General features: G+C 46.7%; 4 protein-coding genes across 7 annotated transcripts; all 4 read right to left on the reverse strand.

Moving 5' to 3' along the window:
* Positions 1-329: 329 nt before the first annotated feature.
* On the reverse strand, positions 330-9619 carry Rme-8 (receptor mediated endocytosis 8). Of its 3 annotated transcripts, none has more exons than XM_017171949.2 (20): positions 9495-9619; positions 8907-9134; positions 8711-8851; positions 8498-8642; positions 8128-8326; positions 7557-8061; positions 7320-7498; positions 7052-7259; positions 6579-6989; positions 6180-6521; positions 5915-6123; positions 5687-5855; positions 4135-5593; positions 2915-4085; positions 2346-2850; positions 1797-2290; positions 1361-1736; positions 1176-1298; positions 851-1109; positions 330-792 (listed from the first exon to the last, which is right to left on the reverse strand). In XM_017171949.2, exons 2-20 carry the CDS (start codon positions 9096-9098, stop codon positions 674-676), a joined length of 7206 nt encoding a protein of 2401 aa, XP_017027438.1. In that variant the 5' UTR covers positions 9099-9134; positions 9495-9619; the 3' UTR covers positions 330-673. The 3 variants fall into 3 exon arrangements, with proteins under 3 accessions (XP_017027438.1, XP_017027437.1, XP_070139818.1); XM_017171948.2 differs by having other exon boundaries at positions 8128-8329; XM_070283717.1 differs by lacking the exon at positions 9495-9619 and adding an exon at positions 9198-9217 and having other exon boundaries at positions 8128-8329.
* Positions 9620-10090: 471 nt separating this feature from the next.
* Positions 10091-18887, reverse strand: Rab32 (RAS oncogene family member Rab32). 2 transcript variants are annotated; one of them, XM_017172172.3, is made up of 4 exons: positions 17727-18887; positions 11193-11588; positions 10973-11116; positions 10091-10901 (listed from the first exon to the last, which is right to left on the reverse strand). In XM_017172172.3, exons 1-4 carry the CDS (start codon positions 18219-18221, stop codon positions 10788-10790), a joined length of 1149 nt encoding a protein of 382 aa, XP_017027661.1. In that variant the 5' UTR covers positions 18222-18887; the 3' UTR covers positions 10091-10787. The 2 variants fall into 2 exon arrangements, with proteins under 2 accessions (XP_017027661.1, XP_017027660.1); XM_017172171.3 differs by lacking the exon at positions 17727-18887 and adding an exon at positions 12100-13746.
* Positions 18888-20463: 1576 nt separating this feature from the next.
* LOC108078376 (solute carrier family 25 member 32) lies at positions 20464-25768 on the reverse strand. Its single transcript, XM_017172209.3, has 5 exons — positions 25600-25768; positions 22907-23060; positions 22490-22844; positions 21970-22115; positions 20464-20942 (listed from the first exon to the last, which is right to left on the reverse strand). The coding sequence occupies exons 1-5, from the start codon at positions 25754-25756 to the stop codon at positions 20795-20797; spliced, it is 960 nt and encodes a 319-aa protein (XP_017027698.1). The 5' UTR covers positions 25757-25768; the 3' UTR covers positions 20464-20794.
* Positions 25769-25893: 125 nt separating this feature from the next.
* On the reverse strand, positions 25894-26411 carry LOC121502904 (uncharacterized). The gene has a single exon (XM_041777013.2). The coding sequence runs from the start codon at positions 26057-26059 to the stop codon at positions 25904-25906; it is 156 nt and encodes a 51-aa protein (XP_041632947.1). The 5' UTR covers positions 26060-26411; the 3' UTR covers positions 25894-25903.
* Between the last annotated feature and the right edge of the window lie 716 nt (positions 26412-27127).

The raw sequence follows: 27127 nt of genomic DNA on the forward strand, positions 1-27127 counted from the left end.
ATAGGTAAAGAAAAAAGTAATGCTTTGAATGTAAAACTGTAACTGCAAAACTGTAAGTATGCAAATTTTAAATTATATTAGAAATTTCAAATCTTAAATATTGTTAATAATCCGATTTAAAAATAATATTTTTGATATTTTATAAAACGAAATACTTATATGCTATGTATAAATATATATCTTTAAATATCTCTTATTAGGTTTGAATCGATTTTTAATGATCCACCTGAAACCTGCAAGGGTATTCCACCCTCGGCGTGCCGAAGTTAGCCTCCTTTCTTGTTTTTATTGATATTAGTTTAAATCTAAACAATAGAAACCACTCTCACTTTTCATTTGTAATGAATCGGCTTTATTCCATAATATGTATAATCACTTTATGCATGCTTTAGTTAGGTTGTTTATGTTGGTGTATAAACTATTTGCTAATTATTTATACAGATTTCTTTTTTGCTTTTATAAATATAAAAAATGAAACTTTGATACAGTAATAATATGTTCCGGCTCCGTTTGCCACTTCCACGCTACGTACAGTTGGCTGCGAGTGTAAAAAATATGCAAAAGTTTAATACAATAATTGGGTGAAACCCGTGCAAAGTCCGTGTCCGTGTGGCAATCGAAGGCTTTAGAGGCCAGCCCCAGCTTTAGCTTTGGTCCGGCAGGGAATAATTCGCTAGTCGAGGGTTGGCGGACGGGCCGAAGGATCGTCGCGATCGATGGGCGGCGGCGAGGTGAGCACTTCCACGCTTTGCGCAGGACCCGCTGTGAGGTAGCCGGCCGTGGGATTGACGCCTTGAACGGGGATAGAGGTAAGGAAACTGGAAGCAATGGCTGAGATAACTCCACCTACCCGTCAGATAGCCACGAATGTTGGTGTCGGCAATAAATAGATCGTGGCGCTGATCCTTGAACTCGGCCCACACGGGATGCTTGAGCAGGATTTGCGTGACCCGTTCGCCGTAGTTGAGGTTGTGCGTCATGCCCTTGAGCGCCGCCACGATTTGCGCCTTCACCGCCGAAGCATTGTCCACGAACTCCAGGCGGCTGTCCAGCAGTCCCAGCATAAAGGGTATGAGACCCACCTCCAGGGATTGGCTAATCAGCGAATCCTATTAAAGGGCAACAAGAACTTCAGACTTATAAGGGCTTTGAGCGAAGTGGAAGGGACAACTCACATGTTGGTGCTTGAAGAGGCGACTCAGTGTCTCGCAGGCCTTCTCAATGCAGTCCCGATTGTGCTCCATGCACTTCTTCAGCGGCGCCACGCACTCTGTCTGCGAAACGGCACTCACACAGAACTGGAACGGAGATAAACGAAGGCATTACACGGATTCTATATCTAAATAATGCCAGAACCAACCTCAGATAGCGATAGCTGATGTAATACTGACAGCGTGTTCTTTGGCTGCACCGACAGCAGATTGAACAGCTTCGGTATGTGCCCCAGCACCGGAATATCGTCCGATAGGTTCGGCTGCGAACGCAGCAGCTCCACCAGCGCCGTGGTGGACAGATCCAGGACATCCTGCTCCGAGGAGCTCTTGCTTATCTGGTCGACGACAAAGTCCAGGAGATCGGAGAGGAACTGCTTGGGCTTGCGCAGCGTCCAGGCGGGATTGCTGACAAAGAGACGGAGGTAGACGCCGGCCACGACAATCTCGTTTGAAACAATATCCTTAAGTATTTCCGGATCCTTCCACACATGGCGGGGATTCGCCTTTTGCAGCTGATAGAATCTGTGAAGAGAGCAGGAGCACGAGCTGCAGAGCAAACCCAACATAAACTGTCCAACTTACCTTTCACAGGACTCGGCCACAGCATCACATACAGTTGCCCGTGTATTGTCGTTCCATATTAGCTCCGGATGCTCGTGGATCGACTCGAAGAGCTGCACGGATGTGGCCGGCGACTCCACCATGGCATCGATGAACAGGGCGGGCAGGAATTTCGATACTGTAATGCGCACCTTGGGCCCGCTCAGTCGGTCCGCAGTCATCTTGGCCAGAATCTCGGCACACATCTCGCGGATCTGCGGATTCCGCGAGTTGCAGAACATGTCGAGCAGATAAATGGCTGCACCCTTGGCCTGCGCCTCCTTGATCATCTCCTGCACGTTCATTAGACCTGACAGCGTTTCCAGCACCTTCACCTGGCTGGCTCGCAGCTCGGGGTCCTTGAGGGCCACCAGATAGTTGCCCAGAATCTCGCAGGCGGCCACCTCCGACACGCACTCCTTGTTGCGTGAGACCAGGGCCACCACTTCCAAGGCCACCGCCTTGACGGTGGAGTTCTAAGAAAGAGAAGTCTCATTAAGTTAAAGCTTAGCTTGGGCGGCACACTCTTACGTCTGGGAATATGTTGTTGGCCAGGAAGCCGAAGATCATGTCAAAGTTGCCTATGCATTGGATCTCCACCTCGGCATTCGCCTTTATCACTGCGATCAGGGCCCTCAGCACCATGGTAATGTGCAGTTCCAGCTGCCCGTCGCCGGCAAAGTCGTATTTACTTTGCTGCAGGGCCAGGTGCTGCTCCGCCTGGGCGTCCGTCTCTAGCTTCTTCCGGCTCTTGGAACGATTGTACGCATTGAGCACTTCGTCAAAGGTGGTGCCAGGCTTGCTACCCGTCGCCGCCTGAAGTTGAGGATGATTGGGAGCCAGAGTGGGAGTCAGTATGCCGTCGCTGCCCATTTTGGGTGCAACTGCAGCAGGATTCCTCTTGAACTGCAAAAACTGATAGGCGTGCTTTAAGTACTCCAGCAGGTCCATGATGAAGAGCTTGGGCTGAGCTATCGCATAGGTGGGCATGTCGTTGTAGATGCGTATGAAGATCCCGCCAATCTGCAACTCGTCTCTGTCGAGTAAGCAAAAAAAATGTAAGGGAAATAATTTGGGTAGCTCCTCTAGCTTCGACTTACTTGTGGGCATTGAACTCAAAGCTGGAGACCAGCTCATAGACCTGGGCAATGTCCTCATGCGTCTCCTTGGCGGAGGCCGTGCGCTGCTGTTCGAGAAAGTCCTTTAGCTGGGCTCGGGTTCCATTGTCCCAGATGAGGTAGGGATTGCGCGTGTTTGCCGTAAGCAGCTTGAGCACATCGCTGTCGCGACCTGTGGCCAACTGGTTGGCTATGTAGCGGGTGAGCAGGCGGTCAAGCACCTGCTTGATCAGCGTATTCTTCGCCTCTCCCGTCACAATGTACTTCTGCTGAATGGCACTGCTGGGACTGCTTCGCGCCGGCTGCTGGTCGCTGTCGGTGGGCGTGGAACTGGAGGTGTCGCTGCTGCCGGACGAGGTGTCCGGCTCCTTCTCCTTGCCACTGGTGATGGCCAGCTGCTTGCTCTGCAGCGGATTGTGGGCGTTCTGTGTGTACGCTGAGTTGGAGCCGGCAGGCATCGCAGGCTTGGGCTTGATGGGTGGCGGCGGCTTTGCAGCCGGCGAGTTGGCCTCGCTGCCCGTGATGGGTTTCTGGCGGAGTTCCATGCCGTAGCCCGCCAGGGAGATGCAACCGAGAACAGCCATCTTGGCCAGGTTGTTGGCCAGCTGCTGCTGATTGGACTTGTCGCTGACCTCCACCCCGCTCTCGTCCAGCGTGTAGTCGTACTCGAAGATGAAGAGCAGCAGCGACCAGAGAACGCCGTTCCGCGACAGATTGCACTGCAGGTCGTAGTTGTTGGCCGCCAGGCTGGTCACAAGGCTCACCGAGAGCGTGTGCTTGAAGTACACCACCCGGCACACGTCCGACAACAGCTGCGGCAGCTGGATGATCTTCTGCTTGCACTTCTCAAAGTTGCAGGCCACCTCGAAGCAGCGCGTCACGTTCGATATGACCTGATAGTGCAGCGAGTCCGGCTTGGAGTCCACCCCGAGAATGGATACGCAGCGCGTGTAGGCCTCCAGAAGCGCCTCGATACCCTCCTCGCGGCGCAGCTCCTCCGCATTCAGGGCCGAGCAGTGCACCGTGTGGTAGCACAGCTCGGAGGCAGCCGTCAGCAGTTGGGCCTCCTTGGAGAAGAGCTCGTCGTCGCGGGTCTCCAGGCGAATGGTCTTGATGAGCTGCGGGTAGCCGGCGTACTTGTACGGCCGCAGGACTGCAAGGAAGGTGAGTAATGTGGATTATCTGACCAGAGAAGTACTTACCATCCGGATAGCGCTCGAAAAGAATGCTCTGGGTGCGGAGTATGAGCACTATGTTGTTAGGATCCGGCCCGCCCGGGCTCCATACGTTGCGCGAGCACAGGAACTCGTAGGCCTGGTTCACCTTCTCGAATATCTCGCGGCCATTGGGATTTTTGTCGGGATGATACATCTGGGCCAGCTTGTAGTAGCTCTTGCGGATCATGGACTCGTCCGGCTTGGGCGTCTTGGTGAGGTCAATGCCCAGATCCTGGTACGCCTGCTGGATGGTCATCTGCGGGGGCTTCTTCTCCACCTCCTTGCGCCAGGCGTCCAGAGTGTGCTTTAGCAGCTGCACCGGATCCGAGATGGGCCAGTTGGGGAACTTGCGCGTGTCGCACAAGTGGCGCAGGTAGTAGATGTGGCAGAACAGCTCGTTCTCAAGCTGCGGATAGCTGATCACCGGAATGGCCAGGTACGGATACCGGGCCATTGTATGTCCCCGGAGTCGCGGAGTGAAATCCGCAATGTGCGCAGCGATCTTCTCGATCAGCAGGCGCCGCATTTCCGAGCTCCAGATCACCTCCGGGGTGTCAAACTCGCCGAGGAAGATCTCCGCAAACTTCTCGGCGCTGTAGTTCTCCAGAAAGCAGACCATGGCCTCGGGCAGCAGCTGGCCCAGGATACTGCGGTGCATGATGCCGGATTGCGAGGTCTCTTCACTGCGGAAGCCCTGCTTCATGTGCGTCATCTTGAGGAACCTGGTGATGGGCAGGATGTTGCTGCCCGTGTACATGAGCATGAAGTAGAAGACGCCGGTGAGATACACCTTGGACATCTCCGGGTTATCCTCCATAATCTGGTAGAGCAGCGTGGCAACGCGCTCTAGCAATCCCGGGTCGTGGGTGAGGCAGACTTGGACTACGTGCGGCAAGCAGATGAACTCGGAAAGCTTTCGCGACAGTTTCGGACCCGGGATAAGGACCGCCACTCCGTTTTGAGTCCGACTCGGAAAAAAGCTAGTGCACTTGATCAGAATGTCCAGAATCTTGGACGACAGCTCCGTCTCGTCGTAGAGAGGCGTGCCCTTGGCGATAAGGCACCATTTGAGCTGCGGAATTTGCTGCAAAGACCGCCAGCCATCCATGCCAATGGCCCAGCAACGGGTCTTCGGCGTGATCAGTCCCTTCTGCCAGAGTTCCTTGAGCTCCGAGTAGGTAATGGGTCCCTGGCGTTCCGGCTTCTGGCCATCCTTTTCGATGTTGTAGTACCAGTCCTTCTCCTCGTACGCAGCCATATTCGGACCCGCCTCGATCACGTTTGTCTTGGTATTGAGCTGAGCACGACCCTTGTGCAAATGGGCCAAGGTGATCAGGTCCACCAGGCACTGGACATGATCGACGAGGGCCCGACAGTTGGACTTCTCCAGCACCAGGCACGAAATGAGGTTGATGAGGGCATCACGCATGGAGGGAGAGAGGCACTGGAGAACAAAAAAAAAAATTGAATAAAAACAAATTTTTAGTAATTCTTATTATTAACTATTTAATTTTATCACGCCTCTGTCCAAACTCACCCGATCGCTGAGCTGCAGGATATACGACATGTCGTTGAACTTGCCAATCTCCTTGTGGTAACGCCTGTACACCTTGGCCAAGGCCTGCAGGGAGAAAACGGTCATCTGGTCGTCATTGACACGTTGCCGGCACAGAACTCGTCGGTACAAGGCATTGAATAGTTCAATCCTGCAAAATCCATAGAATCCGTAGAGAAATTCCTCTTGGAATATTAATTAAGAACTCACGGATCCTTCACCAGATTCTGTGGCCAGTCATCCTTCTCCAGTATCAGACGTATATAGTAGTCGCCAATCTTGATTTCATCGGCCAGACACTGGTAGGCCACCTCGAACTCCTGATAGTTCCAGGCCACAATCATCTGGCCGGCCAGGTCGCGATCGCTGAGGAACTGCCGCAGCTCGTTCTCCAGGCACATGCGCAGCTCCTCGCGGGTCTGGAAAAAAAAGGTTAATTTTGAAACGCGTTCAGGTGAGATTTCTCTCCAATTACCTTATGATTCCAGATGAGATTTGGCAGACTGTGATCTTTGGCAAAGCTGTAAAAGAAATACGGCAGATTCACCACGGCATCCGAGGTCTTTTTCTTCTGCCGCCGATTGCGCAGCACCACCGGGCGATTCTTCAAGGCCTGAGCCGCTCCGTCCTGCTGCTCGATGAGGTTCATGCCCCAGTGCTTGATGCCTTGCAAATGCTTTTCTATCACATTTTTGCGAGTCTTGTTGGAATGTTGGATTGCAAACTTGAGATTGTCACGGAAATTGAGCTTGTCCTCCTCGACATCAGACTCCGGCACGTCCTCCTCCGACTCCAGGAAGGTCAGCAGACCGGCGGGCTGCGGAGTACATTAATGGGTGAAATTCGGTCAGAATTTCAACTAAAAAGAACTCACGAAGATGCGCTTGAACAGCTCCATGGCCTCGTCGCTGTCCGTGAGCCACAGTCCGATCAGGTGTCGCGACAGCTGGCGATGTGTGGTCTGGGTGGGATCGTTGGACGGGGTGTACAGGGCCACCAACAAGTGGCGGCACAGAGCAGCCTCATCCAAGGCCAGTGCTTGCATCTGTTGCGCCACATGCAGCTCTCCCTCCTCGATGATGGCTCTCAAGACCAGTCCGGCGCCCTTGACAATCGCCAGCGACGGATGCTGGAAGAGCTTGTACAGATAGCGACCGCGATCGGCGACCAATTCCAGCAGAATATCGAACTGCTTGCCGTCGGTGGTTTCGCTGTAAGGCACGCACAAGGCAAAGGTCATGAAGTCCAGCATGGCGGACAGTACCAGAGCTCCGCTGCCATGGCTCTGCAAGAGTAAAAGTATGTGGTGAAAATCCACTCCACTGCAAAAACTGATTCCCGGATTACCACATGGTTTGTCCACATATTCAGCAAGGTTTCCAGAAACGATTTCGATGACAGAATGGACGACTTATTCAACTGCTCCTGCTTCAGGTCGTGGTCAGCATTCACCGAATGCATCAGGGAGTTGATCATGTCAATGGCAGAGTACGTCACAGCCAAGTCCTTGCGCCTCAAAGCGGCCACCACCTTGGTACCGATGATCTCACGAAATCTGGCAAGGATTCGCAAATAAATTTGTGGTTTTCAGGGACCTTAAACAGAGATTACTCACCCCGGGAGATTGGTAAAGGCCGCGTAGCCCACTTTGCTGGCCAGGAGACGGGTCAGTGCATGGAATATGGCCTCCAGTTCCATGTTGCTCAGCTGGGCCGTTGGACTGTCCAGCTCCTTTTGCGCCAACGCCTGCAGGGCGCTCAGGATGAGCTTCTCCTTGTTTTCGGCGAATAAGCTCTGGAATTTAAAAAACTTGTTAGGATCACTGGAAAACCACTCTTCGGGGCAAGCCTACATCCTGCGTTACACTGTAGTTGAGGCCACTGTGCGGCACATTGGCATTAAAACGCTCCAGGATCTCATAGCGCTTGGAGGGATTCTGGAAATTGTTGATGACCAGCCGCATCAGGTTCGCCTCCGTCTCCTCGTCCACGGAACTGCTCAGCGGCACATATCGCTTGCCACGCGGTGTGTTGCCAATGCGTATGTGCACATCCTGATTGCCGCTGGAGCGCACGGCGTCTAGGACAGTGGCCAGCAGGGAGTCACGATCGTTGGTGCTGTAACTGCGCACGATGCCGTTTTTGTACTCGATGCTGAAGCGCTGCAGGTTGTCCTTGTCACGAACCAGGGCGAACACATCGGCCAGCGGACGCAGGGTGCAGACGCTGTACGTTTGAGGATCGCGCTCCAGAAGCGTGACCTCGGTGAGGCAGAGGATGCGCTTGACAGGCTCCGGGTGGCGGGACGTGATCTTTTGCACTGTAAACTCGGTCGTGGAGGTCTGAAACTGGTCACCGCTGGAAATGAAAAGGGATTATTTGTAGAATCATCAGATTTTTGAGCACTTTAAACCCACTCCCTACCTGAACTTGCCAAACCGCTGCCTCTCGAACTGCTCCAGCGTAATCTGACTCTTGAGTATTTTAGTCTCAATGCCCAAAAACTGCACCGATCGCTGTGCAATGTTCTGCACTATCTCGTGGTGGTTCAGCGCCCTGAAGAGATGCAGGCGACTGAAGCCGCCGTAGGCCATCACAATTCCGCCCTCATAGTCCGAGATGCCTGCTTAAAACGTGCGCAAACGTAAACAAATACCAGAAAGATGAGTGCGGCAAAGCGACAGGAATGGAAAAACAAAGCGTACACATTGAATTAAAACAAATCTGTGGTACATGGCGATAGAACGAGGCACAGTTGTGGTCGATGAAAGCGAGCAGAGTGTGTTATAGCTACCTATTATTCCCTCGATGTCCTTGTACATGTAGCTGGCCAGCACATCGTTGGTGGTGGGATCCAGCTGGTCCAGCGAGCAGGGCGTAACCTCCAGCACAGTGGGCAAGCTGACGCTGGACCAGTGGTACTTGTAGGCATTGAAGCGCTGTGAAGATTTCGTTTATAGAGTTTAATAGTTTCTTCTTCGACCACATTTAAGGGGCGTTGTCCAACCTGAGAATTTTTGGGCTTGTCGGCAAACTCCTTGTAATATTTCAATATCGATGTGAGTATGTCGTTGCGGTATTCCGAAGACAATTTGATTGTATCCAGTTTCTTATCTTTCTTTATGGTCAGCACAAACTCATTGGGTATCTGAAATAGAAGTATAATCACTATACAGCTCTTAAAGACTCTTTTTCCGACTTACGTTTGACGCCTTGGAGGGCGCCGCCGCCACAATGTCCGAGTAGGACCATCGGTTGGTCAGGTCAAACCTGTCCGGATTGTAGGTGGAGATGCCGGCCGTGCCGATCGAGAGAATGCGCTTGTACTTGCCCTTCCACGAGTGCTTCGTTACCAGGAAGCACTCCAGGTCGACGTTTTCCTTTGGCGGCACCATCGTTTCTAGCGATTCCCAGTCGTGCAGAGAGTCAGCCTACGGAAACGAGAGGTGAGAGAGTGTGGGAACGGGGCAATCAGGGCTTCGACAGTGCACTACAATTGGAAAATTTGGGCACACAGCTGATTCATCCAACAGCGGCGGTTCCTAATTTCCAATTGACTTGCCCCCCGACTCCGGGGCACTGATTAATTAAGTTGACTGGCCCGGCCACTTATCAGCCGAAGTGCCAACGCCGCCGCGGAGAACCAACAAAGAGGCCCCGAAAAGGGGGAGTAAACGTGACGACGATTGTGGAATTACTGCTGCTGCGGCCCCAAAGTCAGAGTCTACTTGGAGCCGCGAATCCGGCTGGCGGCTGGCACAAACGCGACACAAGCTTTTGCGGTGGCTCACCTGAAGTGTCTAACACATTTCGGATGCTTGTACAATTGGCTATATCTTGTACTATCTTCCGTTTGCGGATTTTTGCAATAAACAATTTATCAGCAACAAAGCTAATCGACCAGTGTGACCGCCGCTGGTGCCGTTAAATATGACAGCTTTATTTTAGAATAATACCAAAATATACCGATTAATTTATAAAATATACTAAGCTCAATGACAACATATACCGCAAGTGCCGTTATGGGAAATACCAAAAAAACTAAATACCAAAATAGTAACGGAAATGATCGGATCGGAGAGCTTTTTGAAATAATTAAGTATGAAATATTTAAAACGAATATTTTATCAAATAAGGACAGCCTTTTGCCTTTTTATTCATGGTTTCATTCTCTCTTTAGATTTATTTCACAGGTTCACAGGATTTTAATATTCATTACCAAACAATTCATGTATTCTTCTTAGATATTACAAGTGCTGGGATTTAAGTAAAATTATAATAATTTGTAAATAGAACAACAATCATTTCAATAATAGATAACGTATTTAAATATTATTCATTTAAAGTACAAACCTCGATGACCACCACCCAATAAAACACTCGCACCTTAACTTAACTACCATTAAAAACTTTATTTCTCATTTCGTATTGCATAAAACGTACGTATTTTTATCTAAATGCAAATAAAGATGGCAGAGTGTGTTTCCATGTGTGTGGTGTTGGTTGTGTGTGTATAATTCCAAGATAAAACAATCTCGCCAGCAAAGGCGGCAAATAAAACAAACAAAAACAAGAACACGGCACGAATTCATATTTTACACAAATGTAGAATGCTATGGATACGGAGGATGCTGCCCTCCCACTATCTCTCCGGCTAATCCCCGCGATAATAATGATAATATTAATAGTGTGTACGCGTAGGTAAGCTATGTATCTGCCATGTGCCACGACGATATAAATTCACGCACTGGCCCCGATCTCGATGCAACAATGTAGAGACGAGGAGTCTTTATCCCTCAGCACGAGGTTGGGTGGGGTGTTAAAGATATGACGGATGTGATATATGGGCCGGGTTGCTGAGATGCGAGGGGCTGGGATGAGATGCCTGGAGCGGCTCGAACGATGAGGCTAAGTCTTAGACAAATGTTACGCTGAAACCCTAAGCATAGTTATCGCTATCTTCTAACAACATGAACGTGGAGGGGACGACAATATAGGCACATGGCGTTTCTCTCTCAGAAAATCGCTCTTGGACGCGCTCAGACTGGGAATGGGTAATTAGATCGCCGCACCTCGGTCCCAGGTCAGCAGGAACACTTGTTCTTGGCATCCGATCCGGCCCCGTCGCCCGTGCTGTTCAGATTGAACTTGTCGCCGTCGGCCAGATCAGCAGTTATCAGCTTATCGTTGATGAGTATCTGGAGTTGACGTGGAGACAAAAGGCAAAGGATTAGCTGGGCTTTGGCCACGGATTAGCACGGATTATCACCTTATTCACGAGAGCGCGGGCTGCCTCGTCGATGTTGATGTTCTCCTTGGCGGAAGTCTCAAACCAGCCGGCAAATCCATTCTCCCTCACATACTCATCCATCTTCTCCGGCTGCGTTATGATGCCCTGCTTCTCCTGATCGCACTGGGGTGAAATACAAAAAGAATAAGCACATCTCGGTAGCTATTTTTAATCGTCAGAATTTGGGTTCTTAACTCACCTTATTGGCCAGCAGGATGCATGGTATGGGACTGCCATCCGGCAGCTGCACCTTGGAGTCGAGGTCCTCCTTCCACTTGCTCACGCAGTCAAAGGTTCCGCTGCGCGTCACATCGAACACTATGAAGGCACCCACTGCCTCCTTGTAGTATACCCGCGTCATGTTGCCAAACCGTTCCTGGCCGGCAATGTCCCAAAGCTGCAGGCGAACTATCGTATTGGCGTCCCACTGGAGCACCTTTAGGGCAAAGTCCACACCGATGGTAGCCCTATAGTTCTGGCTGAAGAACTGGTGTACATAGCGCTTGATGAAGGATGTCTTGCCGGTGCCCAGTTCGCCAATGACTAGAATCTTGTAAAGATGTTCACGCTTTTCGCTGGTGGACGTCATAATGGCCTGGAAGAGAGGAATGGATTGGAATAGTTATAAGAGGTTTTTTTTAGAAAAATATTGTTTGGCGAAAAATTAATTATTTCTAAGATATTTAAAGTAAATTACCAAGTCTCTATTTAAGAAATAATATCCTTCTTAATCTGTCTTTTTGCAATCAACTCAACCCCTCAATTCAACAATCAATCGTGCAATTTACTGCCGACTTTAAGGCGCCATAAGCGAAGTTTTGGAATAGCCAGACTCTTAAGGAACACCTCTTTAAGCTGGCTATTATTTACACCTCTCTGGGCTTCAGTCGCTCGCTCCTCTAGCCGCTTGCCAATTCAGACTGAGATTTGTTGGTTAGTTAGCGACGAGCTACCCCTTGCACCACCCGCGCAGTTGAATGACACTCTCGCCAACATAGACACACATCCAAGCCAAGGGAACCGAGCACACCGATGCGCGACACGACACGACACTTGTGGGGCTTCTTCGCTGGCAAACTATTAAACTGGTAGCGACGACACCTTACCGGTTCCATTTCCTGATCCATGGTCAGGTCACCGAAGGCCGGCATGGGCTTGCCACTCTCGGGACCGCTGGCTTCCGCACCACGCTCCTCGCTGTCCTCCTCGGAACCAGAGTCCTGGTATTCACTAGCCACCGACTGGTAGTGCAGCGTCTCCCGCCTGCCCTCGATGCTGTCGTGGTCGCCGAGTATGAGCTGTTGCTGGGCAAAGCTGAGCCGCCGGAGACTGGAATCGCTGAGCTCCTCGTTGGAGCTGGGCTGCTGATTGGCGGCGGCGGCCAATGCGGCTTCGTAGGCACTTAGGGGACTGCGCACGGCGCTGCCCACGGCGAAACGGACTACAGGGGACGAGGGATTGCCAAGTGTTTGGGCACTCTCCGCCGAGGATATACCGTCGTCGGCAGCTGGCAGGGATGTGGATATGGATGGGCTGGGGATTTGGAGCTGGAGGTTTTCCCCTATAGACTGGGGCTCCGCGTTCACTGGATCAGCCAGCGGTCTGGTGTTGTGGCGGTGGCCGCGCTGCTGCTGCTGCTGCAATAATTCCAGCTTCTTGCTGGATCCGCTCGAGGATTGGGACTTGCGAACAGCTCCGGTGCCACTGGCAGACTGAGACTGAGACTTAACCACCTGAACTGCCGGCTGGACGCGACTGGGCTTCGCTGGTGCTCGCTCTCTGGGCGGCGTATCGCGCGTGCTCTCGGTGATAACAGGCGACTGTCTCTCGGAGCTATGGCTATGGGGCTTCCCCTGCGGCTGCTTCTCTTGCTGCTGCTGTGGCTGTGACTGCTTCTTCTTGGCCACCACTAGCTTGGTGGTGCGGGTGCTGCTGGAGTCTCTTGTTGTCACTGTTGTGGTAGTGGTTTTCTTTTTCTTTTCACCCGCGGTGGGTGTCAGGTAATCCGTGTCGCTCCTGGGTCGACTCTTGCCGCTCTTCCTAGCCGCCTCTGGTGCTGGCTCCACTTTCTTGCCACTGATGGTGATCTGGAGAGTGCTGCTGCCCGGTGAGGAGGTGGCGGTGGCTGTGGCTGCCAACGATGGTGTGGATGAGACCTCCAGCTGCTCCACGCTGAGGTCGTCACTGGTGGCCAGGCTGTGGGGTCGCACCTTGGTGGTCTTCCCAGTCTTCCGGAGGCCACCCAAGAGCAGGCGGCGTGTCAGGCTCTTCTTTTTGGTCTTGGCTAAAGCACCGCTGTCCGTGGAGATGGAGCTGGCCACATCCGCCAGATCACCGGGGGTTTCCTCCGCCTCCTCCTGCTCCTGCTCCTGCTCTTCCTCCTCGGCGCTTCTGGTCCCTGCCCTGTCGACGCTTCGATCGGTCTCCTTTTCCCTCTTGCCTTTCGGCTTGGAGAGGCTTCGTAAAGCCGCAGAGAATCTCGAACGGCTCTTGATCTTGCCGCTGGCTTCCACCTCCTCCTTGGGGTCAGCACCCTTGTCACTTAATTCCTTCTCCAGTGTTTCCGATTCCCGTCGCTTTATGGCTTTTCCCTGCTGCTCCTCCACGTGGGGCATATTTTCACCTGGGGTGGGTCTCTGGCGACTCTTCAAGGGTTCCCATCCGCTCCAAAATTCCGAATCCTGATCGCGATCCTTGGCGTCCGGAGGTAAGGATCCTGCAGTTATCCGGTGACCGCAGCGCTGGCAAAACGAACGCGAACTGAAATCTCCAATGCCGCCGTGTAGGCTTTTATAAATTTTAATCCGCCCCGTTAGCCCCTGCCCCGTCTTTTTGTTTGTGGTGAACGGTTTAGCATTACAGTTACGAAAAAATCAGCTAAAACTGGCCAGGTGCACTTACCAACACTGGTCTGGTTGTCTGGTGGTGGTCGGGTCTGGTCCCGCTTGCGAAATGAGCGTGAGAAGAGCCGGCGGGCCTTTGAATGCGCCGATTGAACGCCGGGCAGCCGCTTATCAAGCAATCTCCGGACAAAGATTGACCAGTATGTCCAGTATGGTCGGCCAGCAATAATGGCAGCCACTTGTCCGGCTGGCTAGCCCTGATCCCGAATCACTGGGCTCTGTCATTGGGCTCAGGGTGATGATGAGGTGATGCGTGATGCCCGATGACTGCCACTCAATCAATCATCCGGCACAGTCAGTGGAGCAGGGCGCAGTGTCCATTTCTGGACCTGACCTAGCAGCAGCCACTACTTAGTACTTAGTACACGCCTTAGACCCACGCTCCATTGCACTTGGCGGGCTTCCTTTAAGCTGAGGATTTGCCGCATCAACTTGTCCCAAAAGAGTCGCTCGGCATTAAGTGGGCGACACATCAATCTGGCGTCGGGTTGGCCTGGGTTGTTGGGTTGGCTGGCTGCTTCGGTGGATCGGTGGGTTGGCTTGGATAGATGGGTGATGTCTTGGCCGATTGTCGACTTACTGCTGCGACGTGACTATATAGAATTACGCTTATTACAAAACGTGGTTAGCCGCAGGGCAGAGAGCAAAGCGGCGACAGGGAAAGAGAGCTCTACATACAGCGTCCGTATACGATTACACCGAGTAATAACCCAAAACGAAGACACATACTATGTCCACACTTGGCAAGATATATCCCACTAAGCCCAGATATACGGAAGTTTGTCGCATGTTGATTCAACTAGATTCTAGATATCCCAAAATAGACGACCGTTTTGTGGTTTCATTGAGAAAGGAGATCGGATAACCTGCTCACCGTTCCTGGTTCTAATTAACGCAGGCTATAACTTTAAACATAGTTTACACTCCATATTTAAGGCTAGACTTTTCAGCTAAATGTGATATATAATCAAGAGTGTTGTTTACAGCTCACAGCCATCCATAAATCGAGGACAAGTCAACACTTGAATCAGCTCAGACAACAGCTTACATAATTTATGGGAGATTAAAGCAAACACTTTTCCGCCAACCCAAGAACTCCAGTAGGAAGAACCTGCTCCTCTTTTAAACTGCATATTTTCTGTGGGTTGAGAAACCGTAAGCATTAGAAATTCACTTTCGCATAAATGTCGAACGTGTAGGAATTCCTTTTGTGCCAGCAAATGTTTACACGCAATAAAGCAAGCTCCCCGACGACCCCATTCCGAACAAAAGCCACACGGATGCCAGATGCCCGCCGGAGTCCTGTGCCTGTGCCGTAAATCGGAGAACGAAATGGAAATCACAAGAGCCTGCTCCATCTTCACGTGCTAGCCATCAAATGGTTTCATTTCCACACAGGGTAAAAGAGGTCTAAACATGCGGCTGAGTTCCTGGAATGGAATGGCTAGAACCTACAGCGATTGCATGCCTCACGCCAAGTGTCGAACTGAGCAATGTGGAACACAACACTTTTGTTTTTTAATTTGTTTGTGGAGCAGTATTTATTGCCAAACAATTTATTTTTCAAATGTGTAATCTGAGAAAATCGTTCGAAGTAAATCGTTCTTTATTTGTAGGCTCCAAAAAGTATGCTATTAAAATTGTTTTACAAAATGTAGAAAGTTAATTTACAATGTCGAGGAATGTAAATCTCAAAAGCAATGTTTATGTTTAAGAAACTAATATTAATATTTAAAAAAATAAAGAAAATGTGTTGTAATACAAGGGACTAAAGGAGAAGCTGAGTTTATTATAGATTTTTACATCTGTAATTTTGAGATGTATCAGAAATATAGATAATAATGAAAATAAATAAAATAAGGCCAAAACATTAACTCAAAATAGTAATTTTTAATGGTAAAAACTTCTTTCCCTTGTTTAAAAACCTAAATAATTAACTTAAACAAAGGTTAATATGGTGCAACTTCCTCCCCTTGCCTTTTTGTTGACATGAACCCTATATAGAAATATTTGATAATGGAATTTCCAGGTCCACACCTCGGGGTTTGCGTGATTTCAGGGCAGCAGCAACGCTACCATGTGACTCTCCTCCAGTTATAAAGCTTTATACATATGCTTATCAGTTCGGAGCGCGGACAATTGTCATGTAAATGTAATCTCAACTGGCGAAATAAAAAAGTAAAATCAACAATAATACGGAGTGCATTGCCTTAGCCAACGATGCGCAGAGTGGGTTTCGTTTTGCGATTGGATTGCATAAGGAGGAGGATGCTATGCTATCCGCTCCGGAGACAGCGATCCCGATTCCTCAATGGACTCTGCACACGCAGCTTTGGACGTACTATCAGAAGCATGGAGCGGAGTGGAGTGCCAGCTCATATCTTATCACTTGATAGAGTCACCAGCGAAAAAAAAGGGTGAAGGGAAGGAAGAAAAAGAAGGCAACTTTGATTAGATTGTGGCCAAAAAATGCAATAATACATCGTGATTCATCAGACATACAGACATGTGCGATGTGTAATTGCAAAGCGACAACAATTTAAATTTCAGGCATTAATTAAAGTCGGGGGACTTTCGCTTATGCCACCCGTAATTGACCTTAAAACGTGACGTAAAGCAAAACGGTAGCAGCCCTTCTTCAATTCCCATTATAGTTTCCCAACGACGACGGATATCTATATCTAGCCAACCGGCAATCACTTAAGTAGCCCAACGAACACACCCACATATCGCCCGCCCCCGTGCCCAGCCGCTTACTATATCTATCCGTATCCGTATCCAAGTCTGTGTCAAAGCCACGAAGAGAGTGAAATTTCGTGGCTTCGCATTGTTTTTGATTTTATCGGTTTGTTTACTGCTGAGTCTCTCAAATGTGGCAACGATTTCAATTTCATTTCCATTTAATTGGCTGTTTAATGCCAGGGAAAATGGGGTTCAGTTTGCTGGAGATTACAGACTGATTCTGATTCTATAAAAGGGGCGCCTGGGCGGGAAAAGGTATTAAACTGCGCACCGAGAGCCCTGAAAACAATAACTAACTATTCAACATTCCGGGCATCTGTTTCGCTCAGAAATCCCAGCTGGCGGGCCATGAGTTAACTCCAAGTTCTCCGAGAGCGACTTTTGTGGCTAATGAGTACAGCGTGCTTGGCTGTGTTAACGGCCTGACAAGGCGAAAAAAAGCGAAAAGCGTTGCTACACTTGGCCAACATATTATTGGGCATTCCCCCCCACACTTGCGAAAAATAATGGATAAATTAGCTTCATTGCATTAAATGGCATTGAATTCAGTTTAATAAGTCATCGTTTCAAAGCTGACAAAAATTTAAATACAGTAAAAATATATAATGTTAGACTCAAAATCTAGAGAACTTAATGCTTTCTTCGTTGAAATATAAAAAGTATATTGTAGGGAAAATAAAAAAAATATATTCCTAGAATCAATTTACGATGTGACTAAATTTTTGTGGCATAAAAAATATTTGATATCATTTCGTTGATTAAAATTTATTAACATTTAGTTTAAATCTATGGAAACTACATGAAATATTTGTGGAATAACGTTTGATTCAAAAAGTTTTACTGAAATCATTTGACCTTTTTGAGATTTTGGAAACCCAACAACAAATTATTTAAAATTCATTTGAGACGCCTTTTTAAAATAACAAACATTTTAATCTCAACTAAACAAAAATTGAATAGATTTTAACTTGAGAACCTGACTAAAAATTTGTATAAAAACAATTGATTATAGATTTTTTAAAGTGTACCCCCATTTTAAAATTCTGTGCCCAAACCCAGTAGCACTTCCATATAATCGCGATACTCACTCCGTTGTGCAGGTAGCCGTTGTTCCGGTTAATATCCATGTTGCCCCGATTCCCGGCAGGCATCTTCGCCTCCAGTTGCAGCGCCTCAACGGCGCCGAGGTCCAAATCTGGCTGGCTTTCGGTGTACGCCGGAGCGGCACTGCGCAGCGAGAACTGCGAGGAGCTGAGTGGTACTGTAACCGGCACAGGATCCGGAAACCAAAGCTGTCGGCGCTGAAAGATGGGCGACTCCTTGGCGCTGAGGGCGCCCAGAGAGCCGGTGCTTAGCGGGCGATGCTTGTGCTCCACGGGCAGGTGATCCTCCTCACTGGATTTGTCAAGATCCTTGGCCAGATATTGGCAGCGCAGGCAAGCGCAACCAATCAGCAGCTCCGTTAGTTGATCGGCGGACTTTGACTTGGTTTTGGGTGGAGTTAGTTCCAAAGAGCAGTCGCAGAGGTTGCGGCGTCCGGCGGAGGTCGAGACAACGCTGCTCCGGATGACGCTGGTTGCCATGCAGCGAAGTGCGTGGGCGATCTGTTCTTTAACCTCTCGTCGCGGGTTTATCACACTCCGCCCCAGTCAAGGTCATTCACACACGCGCGTTATCTAAGCTGCCTACAACTCCTTCTCACTCTGTGTGTCCCGCTCTCGCTCTCTCACTCTTTAGTTGCCGCTGGGCAACATGTGGTCTCTAGCGTTCTCCTTCTCGCACTCCCGACTAACGGTAAACAAAGCTCTGCACTTGAACTTATCAGAGAATTGGAATTTATTTATGTATTTAATTATTAATTGGCGAATTTCACTGCTATTTCGGGCGCTATCGCGGTGTAGCTGCACTCGGGAGCGGTTTGTTGAACTCGACCGTTGCACTTTTTTGGACAAATTGTGCACTCGAATCGTTTTGGAACTGGTTTTCCAATGTCCAATCCAATGCAAATGGAGCCAGCCGCCACTTCACTTACTTGTGTGTGGCTTCTTGCTCAAGACTTAAACGGTCTTTTGTTGTGGTTTTGTTGTTATTTCCAGCAATTTGGGCGCTAATTCTACGACCCGTAAATTAAATTCACACACGTTCGATTGGCGGACACGCAAAAATACGCAAACAACAACAAATACAGCGGAGACGGTGCACAAAAACAACAATTAATTACTGGTATCGTCGTCCACGTCCGAGCTGCAGTAATTCCAATAAGAAACTGATTCGGGCAAGTACTTCGGCTAAGCTTGGCAGGCGCCGAATGAAACCGAAAGCCAGTGCTGTCAGCTTTTCAGATGGAAAAACGCTGATTTTCAAAGGAAATAGCTAAAATATTTTTCATAGAGAAAATAATTTAAATACGAATATATCTTATTCTATTGAGCCTTTAAATATATTTTCGATTTGCAGAAATTATATATATTTTTTTATAGCTTTAAAAAATATAGCCAGTTCTGTCGTGGGAAAAAACAAAATGGGCAACACTGTTCGGCATCTGGATGAAACTGAAAGCGAGACAGCTTTTGGAAAAGCTTAGGGGGCGAAATGCCGTTAAACGGTTTCCGATTTTGGGCGGCATTAATTCAAATTTCTAAATATATTAACTTCGTTTCCTATTAAAATCCCACTGTTGCTGCTTTTTAAAGCTTAGAGAGGTCTTTATTTTGTTGACAACCATTTTGAGAAATTGTAATATTACTTCGAGGTACACACAGTTTTAGATTTTAAAGTAATATAAAAAATAAATTATATGTTGGTTGAATTATTTAATTAAAGAAAGTAGATAAATATGTATGTAAACGATATATTAACTTGGAGAACATCGATTATAAATCGATATTCAAAACTAATTATTTTAAATTTCGCCATATCAAAGTCTTTGATATTTTTGATATGATATAGTATATTAGACTTTTCTATATATATATATATATGTATATATATATATTGATATTCATCAATAGTGTAAATATGTAAAAACAAGAAACACAATACACTTGGCCCTCGCTTAACACGAACTCTTTTAGCACGAACTCGGTCTTACACGGTTTCAAATTTGCTCCCATCCCCCTTTTAACACGCTAAAAACCTCGTTCTTAAACGATTGCAAAATATCGAAACAATAAAAAATTACTGATTTTTACAAGGAGCCACCAAAAAAGAAACCATGTTAAAACAAACTGGCTTTAACTATAAATGCCACCAAATGCATTTCATATTATGAATTATGAATTTTTAGTTATCAACTATGAATTAAAATTATGAATTGAAATTATGAATTAAAATTATGAATTATGAATTAAAATTATGAATTATAATTTAAAATTATGAAATATGAATTAAAATTATGAACTATGAATTTAAATTATGAATTATGATATGAATAAAACATATGATCTCCTTACTTTTTAACATTTTTTAGTTTCTATAAAGTTTAACGTATTAATTAATTATAAGAAGCAACTTTTTTAATTAAATACCAACTTTTAACTTTTTTTATACATAATAACTTTTGGTTAATTTTAAACAACTGTATGAAACTTTAATAAAAACATACCAAATTTGAACAATAAAAAATATTTTTTGTTGCCAATTTTGAATTTTTAGAACGTAACCCCTTATTTTGTACTGAATCCATGTTTCGCTTAACACGATTTCGCTTAACACGAGGTTTTCTAGGAACGTAACCCCCGTGTTAAGCGAGGGCCAGGTGTATACATTTATATAACTGTAAAAAATATTAGTTTATAAATTAGCCCCCAAAGAAAACTCAATTGATCACTTTACAATTTGGTATATTTTCCGAACTAAAGTATTATAGCTACGTGCCATAAATCAATCACATTACAATTTTAGCATACATATGGCTTTGCTTATCGTCAACAACTCCAGGCTAAAATACCCCAGAAAAACGGTTTGTATACTAGAAGAAGCTGCCCTCAAAAATCCAGAAAATCGTTCAACAACTAACGAATTATGCTTATAACTTTTAGAGCAGCTGCACATGTTCAACACGATAGCAACTGCTCTTCCGATGACTACTGATGCCACACTGAGGTATTTCTTATATTTATCTTATGGAACTAAGAGGAATCCTGGAAGAAGGAAATCAAACGTTCCCTTTGTCAGCCTCCTTCCTCTTTGCCAACAGGAAATGCGACACATTCTCGTACACCAGGAACGTGACCATGCAGGCGGGCACCACTCGCGTCAGGCTGGGCTTGAGCCCCTTGTAGAAGCCGCCAAAGCCCTCGAATCTGCAACGAGAACGAAACACAGGGATGCGGGTTAGTGGATGTGAACCAGCGGCTACAAACTACTTACAGTACGTGGAGGGGCGTTGGCAGTTGTTGTTTCAGATTAGCAAAGAGATTCTGCACAATTAGGAGTGAAAGAGTAAAGGAGCGGAAGGAGCACGGACTACTTACTGAAGCTGCCCTTAGCCCTTGGCCAAATTCAAAATGAAAAGACGCTGGTTGGACGCGCTGTCAGTGTTTTGTTTGCTTTAGTTTCTTTCTTTCTTTCATTCTTTTCCTTTCGGAGATATGGCCAGCGTCGTGGCTTTAAATATAGATTTTAGTAATTTCGCATATTTTTCTTGATTTGATTTGATTGGTTTGGGATTTGTTCCACACAGCTTGGCTTAGTTGGGGATGTTCACAATGCGTTCATATGCTTATTTACATAAGTGTCAAGGTTTATGCTTAAAATTATAAACCATTTGCAAAATTATGAAGAATCTTTTTGCCAAAACGAAATTTTGTGTATCAACTAAACAGTAGACTTGTGCTTCAACACTGCCAAGCCATTACAAAATAAATAATTTAACTAAACTATCAACTAAAATGTGTTTGTGTGCGAGAAATGCGACTCTGAAATTACATTTCGTGGGCAGAGGCGCCATCACAACAAGGTTGCTTTCAAAGTTTCATAATGGGCGAGGGATGTACAGTAGACTAACTATGGAATTACGCTTAGGACTAAGTTATAGGGTGCTAATTACAACAATAATACAGAACAAGTTCTTGTCATTTTCTGCTGATTTAGTTATAGCTGCACATCATCGGAGGAGGCTAGACAGATTCGTGTATTCTAGGCGCTTAGCTTAGCTTAAATTCTTGTTCAGATTCTAGATTCTAGGCTCTAGTTGCTATCTGTGTGCGTGGGTAATACTCCATCTAGCTGGTCAGTTTCTCCCAGATCAGCATGACCATGCAAATGTTGGGCGTAACGTGGACCAGGTAGGGCACCAGACCCTTATAGAAACCGCGCATGCGCTCGTACCTCCAAGTCTGTTTGATGCAGTCCCAGGTGCCGTTGTAGCGATGGTGATGGTCCTGCAGTCGGGCTCTTACCACCTGATAGGGATAGGTGGCAGCCGCTGCGATCAGCTTGGAGATGGCCGCAAACGCCAGGTACTCGGTGGTGGCCTGTGGGATGGAGAGAACGAGAATACATATATTAGTGGGGGCGTTTCGTATTTATTGAATGGCTGCCAAATCGCAGAGACGTCATCACACCGGATATATTCGGATTCCTACACAGACCTGGTCATCAATATAAGAGCGCAGAGTGAGCTTCTAGTTTCTCAGAATTGTTTGTTTATAATTCTCAGGCCGAATTTGTTTTTCTATTAATTCTCTCAGACTTAACTTGATTTCATAATTTATGCTATAATTCTGACCACATCTGTTCTGCAGAAATTCAGTACATATATCCGTTGTGTCAACGCCACGCGCAGATCATCACATGACTGGGCATCATATATATCTGGTCGCCCTCTGTGTGACGCTCGCATACTCACCAGCTTCGTGTCAATGGGCAGCTTGCGGTACTCGTTGTACGCGTTCTTCAACTCCTCGTAGGTCATGAACTGAATGGCGCCATGGGAGACACCCAGCATGCCGGGCACAAAGCCCCGGTACAGGCCACGAACACCCTCTGCCTTGTAGATCTCGGCCAGAGCATGGACCATGCCCTTATATTCGGCACTGCTGGCGGCATCGCACTGCAGGCAGAGGCGTGTCTTTACCACCCAGATGGGATTGGTCAGCATCAGAGTGAGTGCTCCGGACTCGGCGGCAGCCAACATGTGCATGGTGGGACCCAGGGGCATGGTAGTATTGCCGCCCTGAATGAACGTCTTAATTGTGTTGTAGCTGGTCGATAAAACACACTTTAGTTTGTGATATTCTTGGGGAAACAAGTAGAGAGTACTCACAACATAAAGTACAGGCCCCAGGAGGAACCCGATCCCCAGATATTGGGGGTGACGCCCTTGTAGAGTCCACGGAAACCCTCCTGCCGGAAAATGGTTGTGAAGGCACTGCCCAAGCCCCGGTATTGCGGCACCGTAGCCGTCCGGCCATCGTTTACTGCAAGTAGACAATCGAAAGGCGTTCGTTAATGATGATGATAAACACACGTCTAGACAGCAGGGCAACCTTGGAGCGAGCACGCAAGATTATGGATTATGGATACTGGTACTAAAGGGCTTGGGTCAACGTCATTCTGGGTATATATTTTCTGGGAGTGACAATGGTATATACTAGGCAACTGTACGTTGGCGAAATCAGTTGTTGACTTCAGCCCGTGGCCCAAGTTGTTTTCGCCAAAAAATCATCAGATAGATAGCGTTAATTGCCAGCGGATGCGATAAGCGGGTAGAGTCGAAAGCGAGTTCTCTACATGTTTACGCGTCCATTAGCAGCGGCTGCTTGTGGCTGCTATTTATATTAGGCTATATATTCGTATATATGTATGGCAATCATAAGATCTGGCCTGACAACAGACGCAAGCCCCGGCAAGAAAGGGGCTCGTCGTCGTCTTGGTTGCCTCCATTTCTGGGCTATTTTTAGCTGCCCCCCTCAGGTGTGACCTTGAAACGGGACTGGATTCACCAACTAGGCTCTGCCTGTTGCCTGATCCAAACGGGACAGGGACTTGGCTGGGGGATTATGATGAAGCGCATTGGCTTTGGACGCAGAGTAATGAGTTTTTCGACATGCACTCGATATTGGTCGGCGCGATAAGGTCGCTTGCTCGCCGCCGAGTGGTGATTCAGCACACTTCCCGCTTGGCAACAGTGGGAACTTGTTTTTCGCCACTGTGCTGGATGCTTTTGCTGTAGCTTGTGCCACATAAACCGGACAACAGTTGCCGCTGAAAGTTGCCGTTAACAAAGCCAACGCAATGTACAGTCAAGTCAAGTGGTCACGTGATTGGAAAAGAGCAAGAGCAGAAAAAAAGCACACGAAAAGCAAAAAGCAAAAGCAAGATAAACGGGTTTCGTGTGCTTGGGCCACAAATGCGTCATCGCTAAAAAGGCCTTGCGCAAGTCAATAGAAAACAGCTGTTGCCAAATCCCACACCAAGAAGGAGATTCAAGAAGATTTATCAAGGGAAATAGCCTTATTCTTCAAGGAAATTTGGAATAATTGTTACTCCAGATGATCTTCCCAGAAGATTCAAGAATTGAAAAGTAAACAGCTTCCCGAGCTCCGGGTTTCCCAACCTTTCCTCTAACTCGGAGGGAGTTCGCTTATCAGCTTACAATATTTTCGCATGGTGTGATTTTTATTCGCATAAACAACGCGTGTGGTTGTTATTGTTTACTGATCACTTTTTCTGGTGAATTTACATATTCACTTTACGGCACTGGGCTCTTTGCTTTTAGCTGATTCCGTTCAAGCAAAAAGCCGAAGCAACAATATTTAATAAACAAAAAACCCGCTCCCGCTGCTGATGTTGTTGTTGTTGTTGATATAATTATTGTTGTTTTGGTATTTTGAACCAGACTATACGGAAATATTGTTCACGAATTTCGCACATGAAGCGCAATCGAGGACACAGATATGATTCAGTTTCCGATTCAGTATAGTTTTTAGCAAACGACGCATAAAGAAAATGCCTCAGTCAGCTGACGAGTGTCTGCATAACATCAATAAACATAAATGATAGTTAATATCGATCTTTGGCCAATGCGACTATAAAAAGTAAAAGCGAGTAAACAATAGCGACAATTGCCATTAGTCGGCAGGAATTTCTAGATTAGAGACAATTTCGAGTGCTTGTGCTTGCGACAATTGTCAACAAACTCATAAATTATTTTCTCAAATAAGAATACAACTAAGTTCACGTGCCCCTGGCCGCATTAAAGTTTTGTTTACATATACAATGCGCGAAAAACTGTCGAGCGCGTCACTGCTGGGATACACGCGCAAGCGTCTCAAATTTTCCATGGAAAATTTCCTTAATGCATTGCGCATACAAGATGCGAGTGTGTGTGCCAGTGCAACACAATAATCTGCAGCCAGGCTGGCGACGATTTCCCCCCGATACTCCGACACGTGCCGGGTGTTTCTTTTCTGCTGCACAGAAACAAATTGAGATAGTTTTTGAGTTTAAAATGGGAAAAGAAATACTTTAAATCTGATTTTTTGTACGAATTTTTGAAGATTTTTGATTAACTACTAGGTGTAGTTAAATATAGGTTTTTAGGGGATAATGTTCTGGTTTACTCACAGACTAAACAGAAATGATTATATACAATTAATATCTATAAACAACAAACTCAAACTAAGAATAGCAGGTTTAGTTTAAGATCATTTTGTACTTAATATAATAGGATCATTAATTCAGATTTGTTCTATAATTTTTAATCCAGCAGAAAATCCAACAAAAATGAAGTATTCCTCGTTATTTGAAAGTATTTTAGCTTTTCCTAATAGTTAAAACATTCTTCTTTAAACGCACAAGAAAATTAAGTCCCTATTAAACCAAAATACAACAATACAATCGAATTTCACAATGAAAAACTGAATAGGATTGATCCTAAATTGTATATACCACTTATAAGTCTATGTTTTGCCCAGTGCAGCGCGGAAAGCCCCATTAAAATCAATGATGACTCACCTGCGAATCGGATCTTGATCAAATCCAGAGGGTGGAGAATCAGCGTGGAGGCCACTCCACCGGAAACTCCGGCCACCAAATGCTCATATTTGACGTGGGCGAAGACGTTGAACTTCTTGGGGCTGCCCGAGGAGGCGCTGGTTTTCATGGCGTTCATTGTGCGGATTTGCGATGTGCTCTCGTTTCTGTATTATTGTTGCTGCTATCACTTGTGCGCTGCGATGCGATGCGATGCTTGGAAATTGTACTAAAACTACGTGCTATTTACACTCTTTGGCTTTTTGGTGGATTCGCTAATTGCAAATCAAAGGAAATCGCTCGCCGAATTTGTCTTGTTGCTAGGCGCACAGTTGTTGTTGTTGCTGCTGCTCCTCTGGTTTTTGTTGCTTTCGTCGTTTTTGCCGCTGCTGCTGCTACAGTTGAAACATTTCTGCCTTTGCTTTGTTGTTGCCCAGCACATATTTTCACTCGTTTTCTGCCAGTGGAGAGACCAGTCGGAGTTGTTTTTTGTTTAATTTAGCGCTCTTGCTGCTTCCAGAATGCTGACGAAATTTCCTAGACAGACGTGTTTCTAATCGCTCTCCGATTGATATTATTTCTGCTTAGCCATTCGACGTTTCTTATGTAATTCCGAATTTTGTGTGTAGCCTTTGTATTTTGTGCTGAATAATAGTTGCGGACCTGCCTAGCTGCCAGCGATTTTCTGATTAGCGCACTGCGAGTAGTGCACGTGTGCCGCACTGGAAATTGAGTAATAATAGCTGGCGGACAAAAATGCTGCTGTAAGCTTGATGAAAAAACGAAAACAAACTTGTGGGAACTTTCGCGGATTTGGAGGAAATCTTGCAGCAGTGTGACCGTATGCGTGGTGTGTCAAAATACCAAATGACAAATGAAATTCCATCCCCACTAATGGCCGTATGACACTCTAATGCGGCTATGACATTGGCGCATTAATTATATTTTAGAGCTTATGTGTTAAATTTTTTTAATTTTGTAGTATATATCGACGAATTTCCGCGAATGTATCGTATGTCGAAAAATTAAATTTTATAGGAGAAGCTTTTTTTTAATTTAATCTCATAATTCATTAAAGCGCGAAACTTAAAGTGGTCTCGCAATGAGAATTTTATTATACCCTTGCAGGGTATTATAATTTCAGTCAGAAGTTTGCAACGCAGTGAAGGAGACGTTTCCGACCCCATAAAGTATATATATTCTTGATCAGCATCAACAGCCGAGTCGATCTAGCCATGTCCGTCTGTCCGTCTGTCCGTCTGTCCGTCCGTCTGTCCGTCCGTCTGTCCGTTTCTACGCAAACTAGTCCCTCAGTTTTAAAGCTATCTGAATGAAACTTTGCATATAGTCTTCTATATACTCTCACTGCTATATGTCTGAACGGGCCGGATCGGACGACTATATCATATAGCTGCCATACAAATGTTCGATATATTTTTAGAAAAAAAATTATAACTTTGCTGTTTTTCAACATTTTTGCACCATTTTTTAGATATGACCATTTTATATT

Source organism: Drosophila kikkawai, chromosome 2R, assembly GCF_030179895.1.
Source record: "Drosophila kikkawai strain 14028-0561.14 chromosome 2R, DkikHiC1v2, whole genome shotgun sequence".
Taxonomy (NCBI): Eukaryota; Metazoa; Arthropoda; class Insecta; order Diptera; family Drosophilidae; genus Drosophila; species Drosophila kikkawai.

What these genes read in the sequence shown, in the direction of transcription:
- LOC108078376 (XM_017172209.3), bottom strand. Translation starts at nt 25,756, where the DNA reads ATGAACGCCATGAAAACCAGCGCCTCCTCGGGCAGCCCCAAGAAGTTC. An exon ending in TGGGGCCTGTACTTTATGTT is followed by an intron (nt 22,845 to 22,906) that starts GTGAGTACTCTC and finishes TTTATCGACCAG; the next exon opens with CTACAACACAATTAAGACGT. An exon ending in TGCCCATTGACACGAAGCTG is followed by an intron (nt 22,116 to 22,489) that starts GTGAGTATGCGA and finishes TCCATCCCACAG; the next exon opens with GCCACCACCGAGTACCTGGC.
- Rme-8 (XM_017171948.2), bottom strand. Translation starts at nt 9,098, where the DNA reads ATGGTGCCGCCAAAGGAAAACGTCGACCTGGAGTGCTTCCTGGTAACG. An exon ending in CAGCGGTTTGGCAAGTTCAG is followed by an intron (nt 8,062 to 8,127) that starts GTAGGGAGTGGG and finishes TTTCATTTCCAG; the next exon opens with CGGTGACCAGTTTCAGACCT. An exon ending in TCCTGCAGCTCAGCGATCGG is followed by an intron (nt 5,594 to 5,686) that starts GTGAGTTTGGAC and finishes TTTGTTCTCCAG; the next exon opens with TGCCTCTCTCCCTCCATGCG.
- LOC121502904 (XM_041777013.2), bottom strand. Translation starts at nt 26,059, where the DNA reads ATGTGCTGGGCAACAACAAAGCAAAGGCAGAAATGTTTCAACTGTAGC.
- Rab32 (XM_017172171.3), bottom strand. Translation starts at nt 13,608, where the DNA reads ATGCCCCACGTGGAGGAGCAGCAGGGAAAAGCCATAAAGCGACGGGAA. An exon ending in TGGATCAGGAAATGGAACCG is followed by an intron (nt 11,589 to 12,099) that starts GTAAGGTGTCGT and finishes CCTCTCTTCCAG; the next exon opens with GCCATTATGACGTCCACCAG. An exon ending in CCCGCGCTCTCGTGAATAAG is followed by an intron (nt 10,902 to 10,972) that starts GTGATAATCCGT and finishes CGTCAACTCCAG; the next exon opens with ATACTCATCAACGATAAGCT.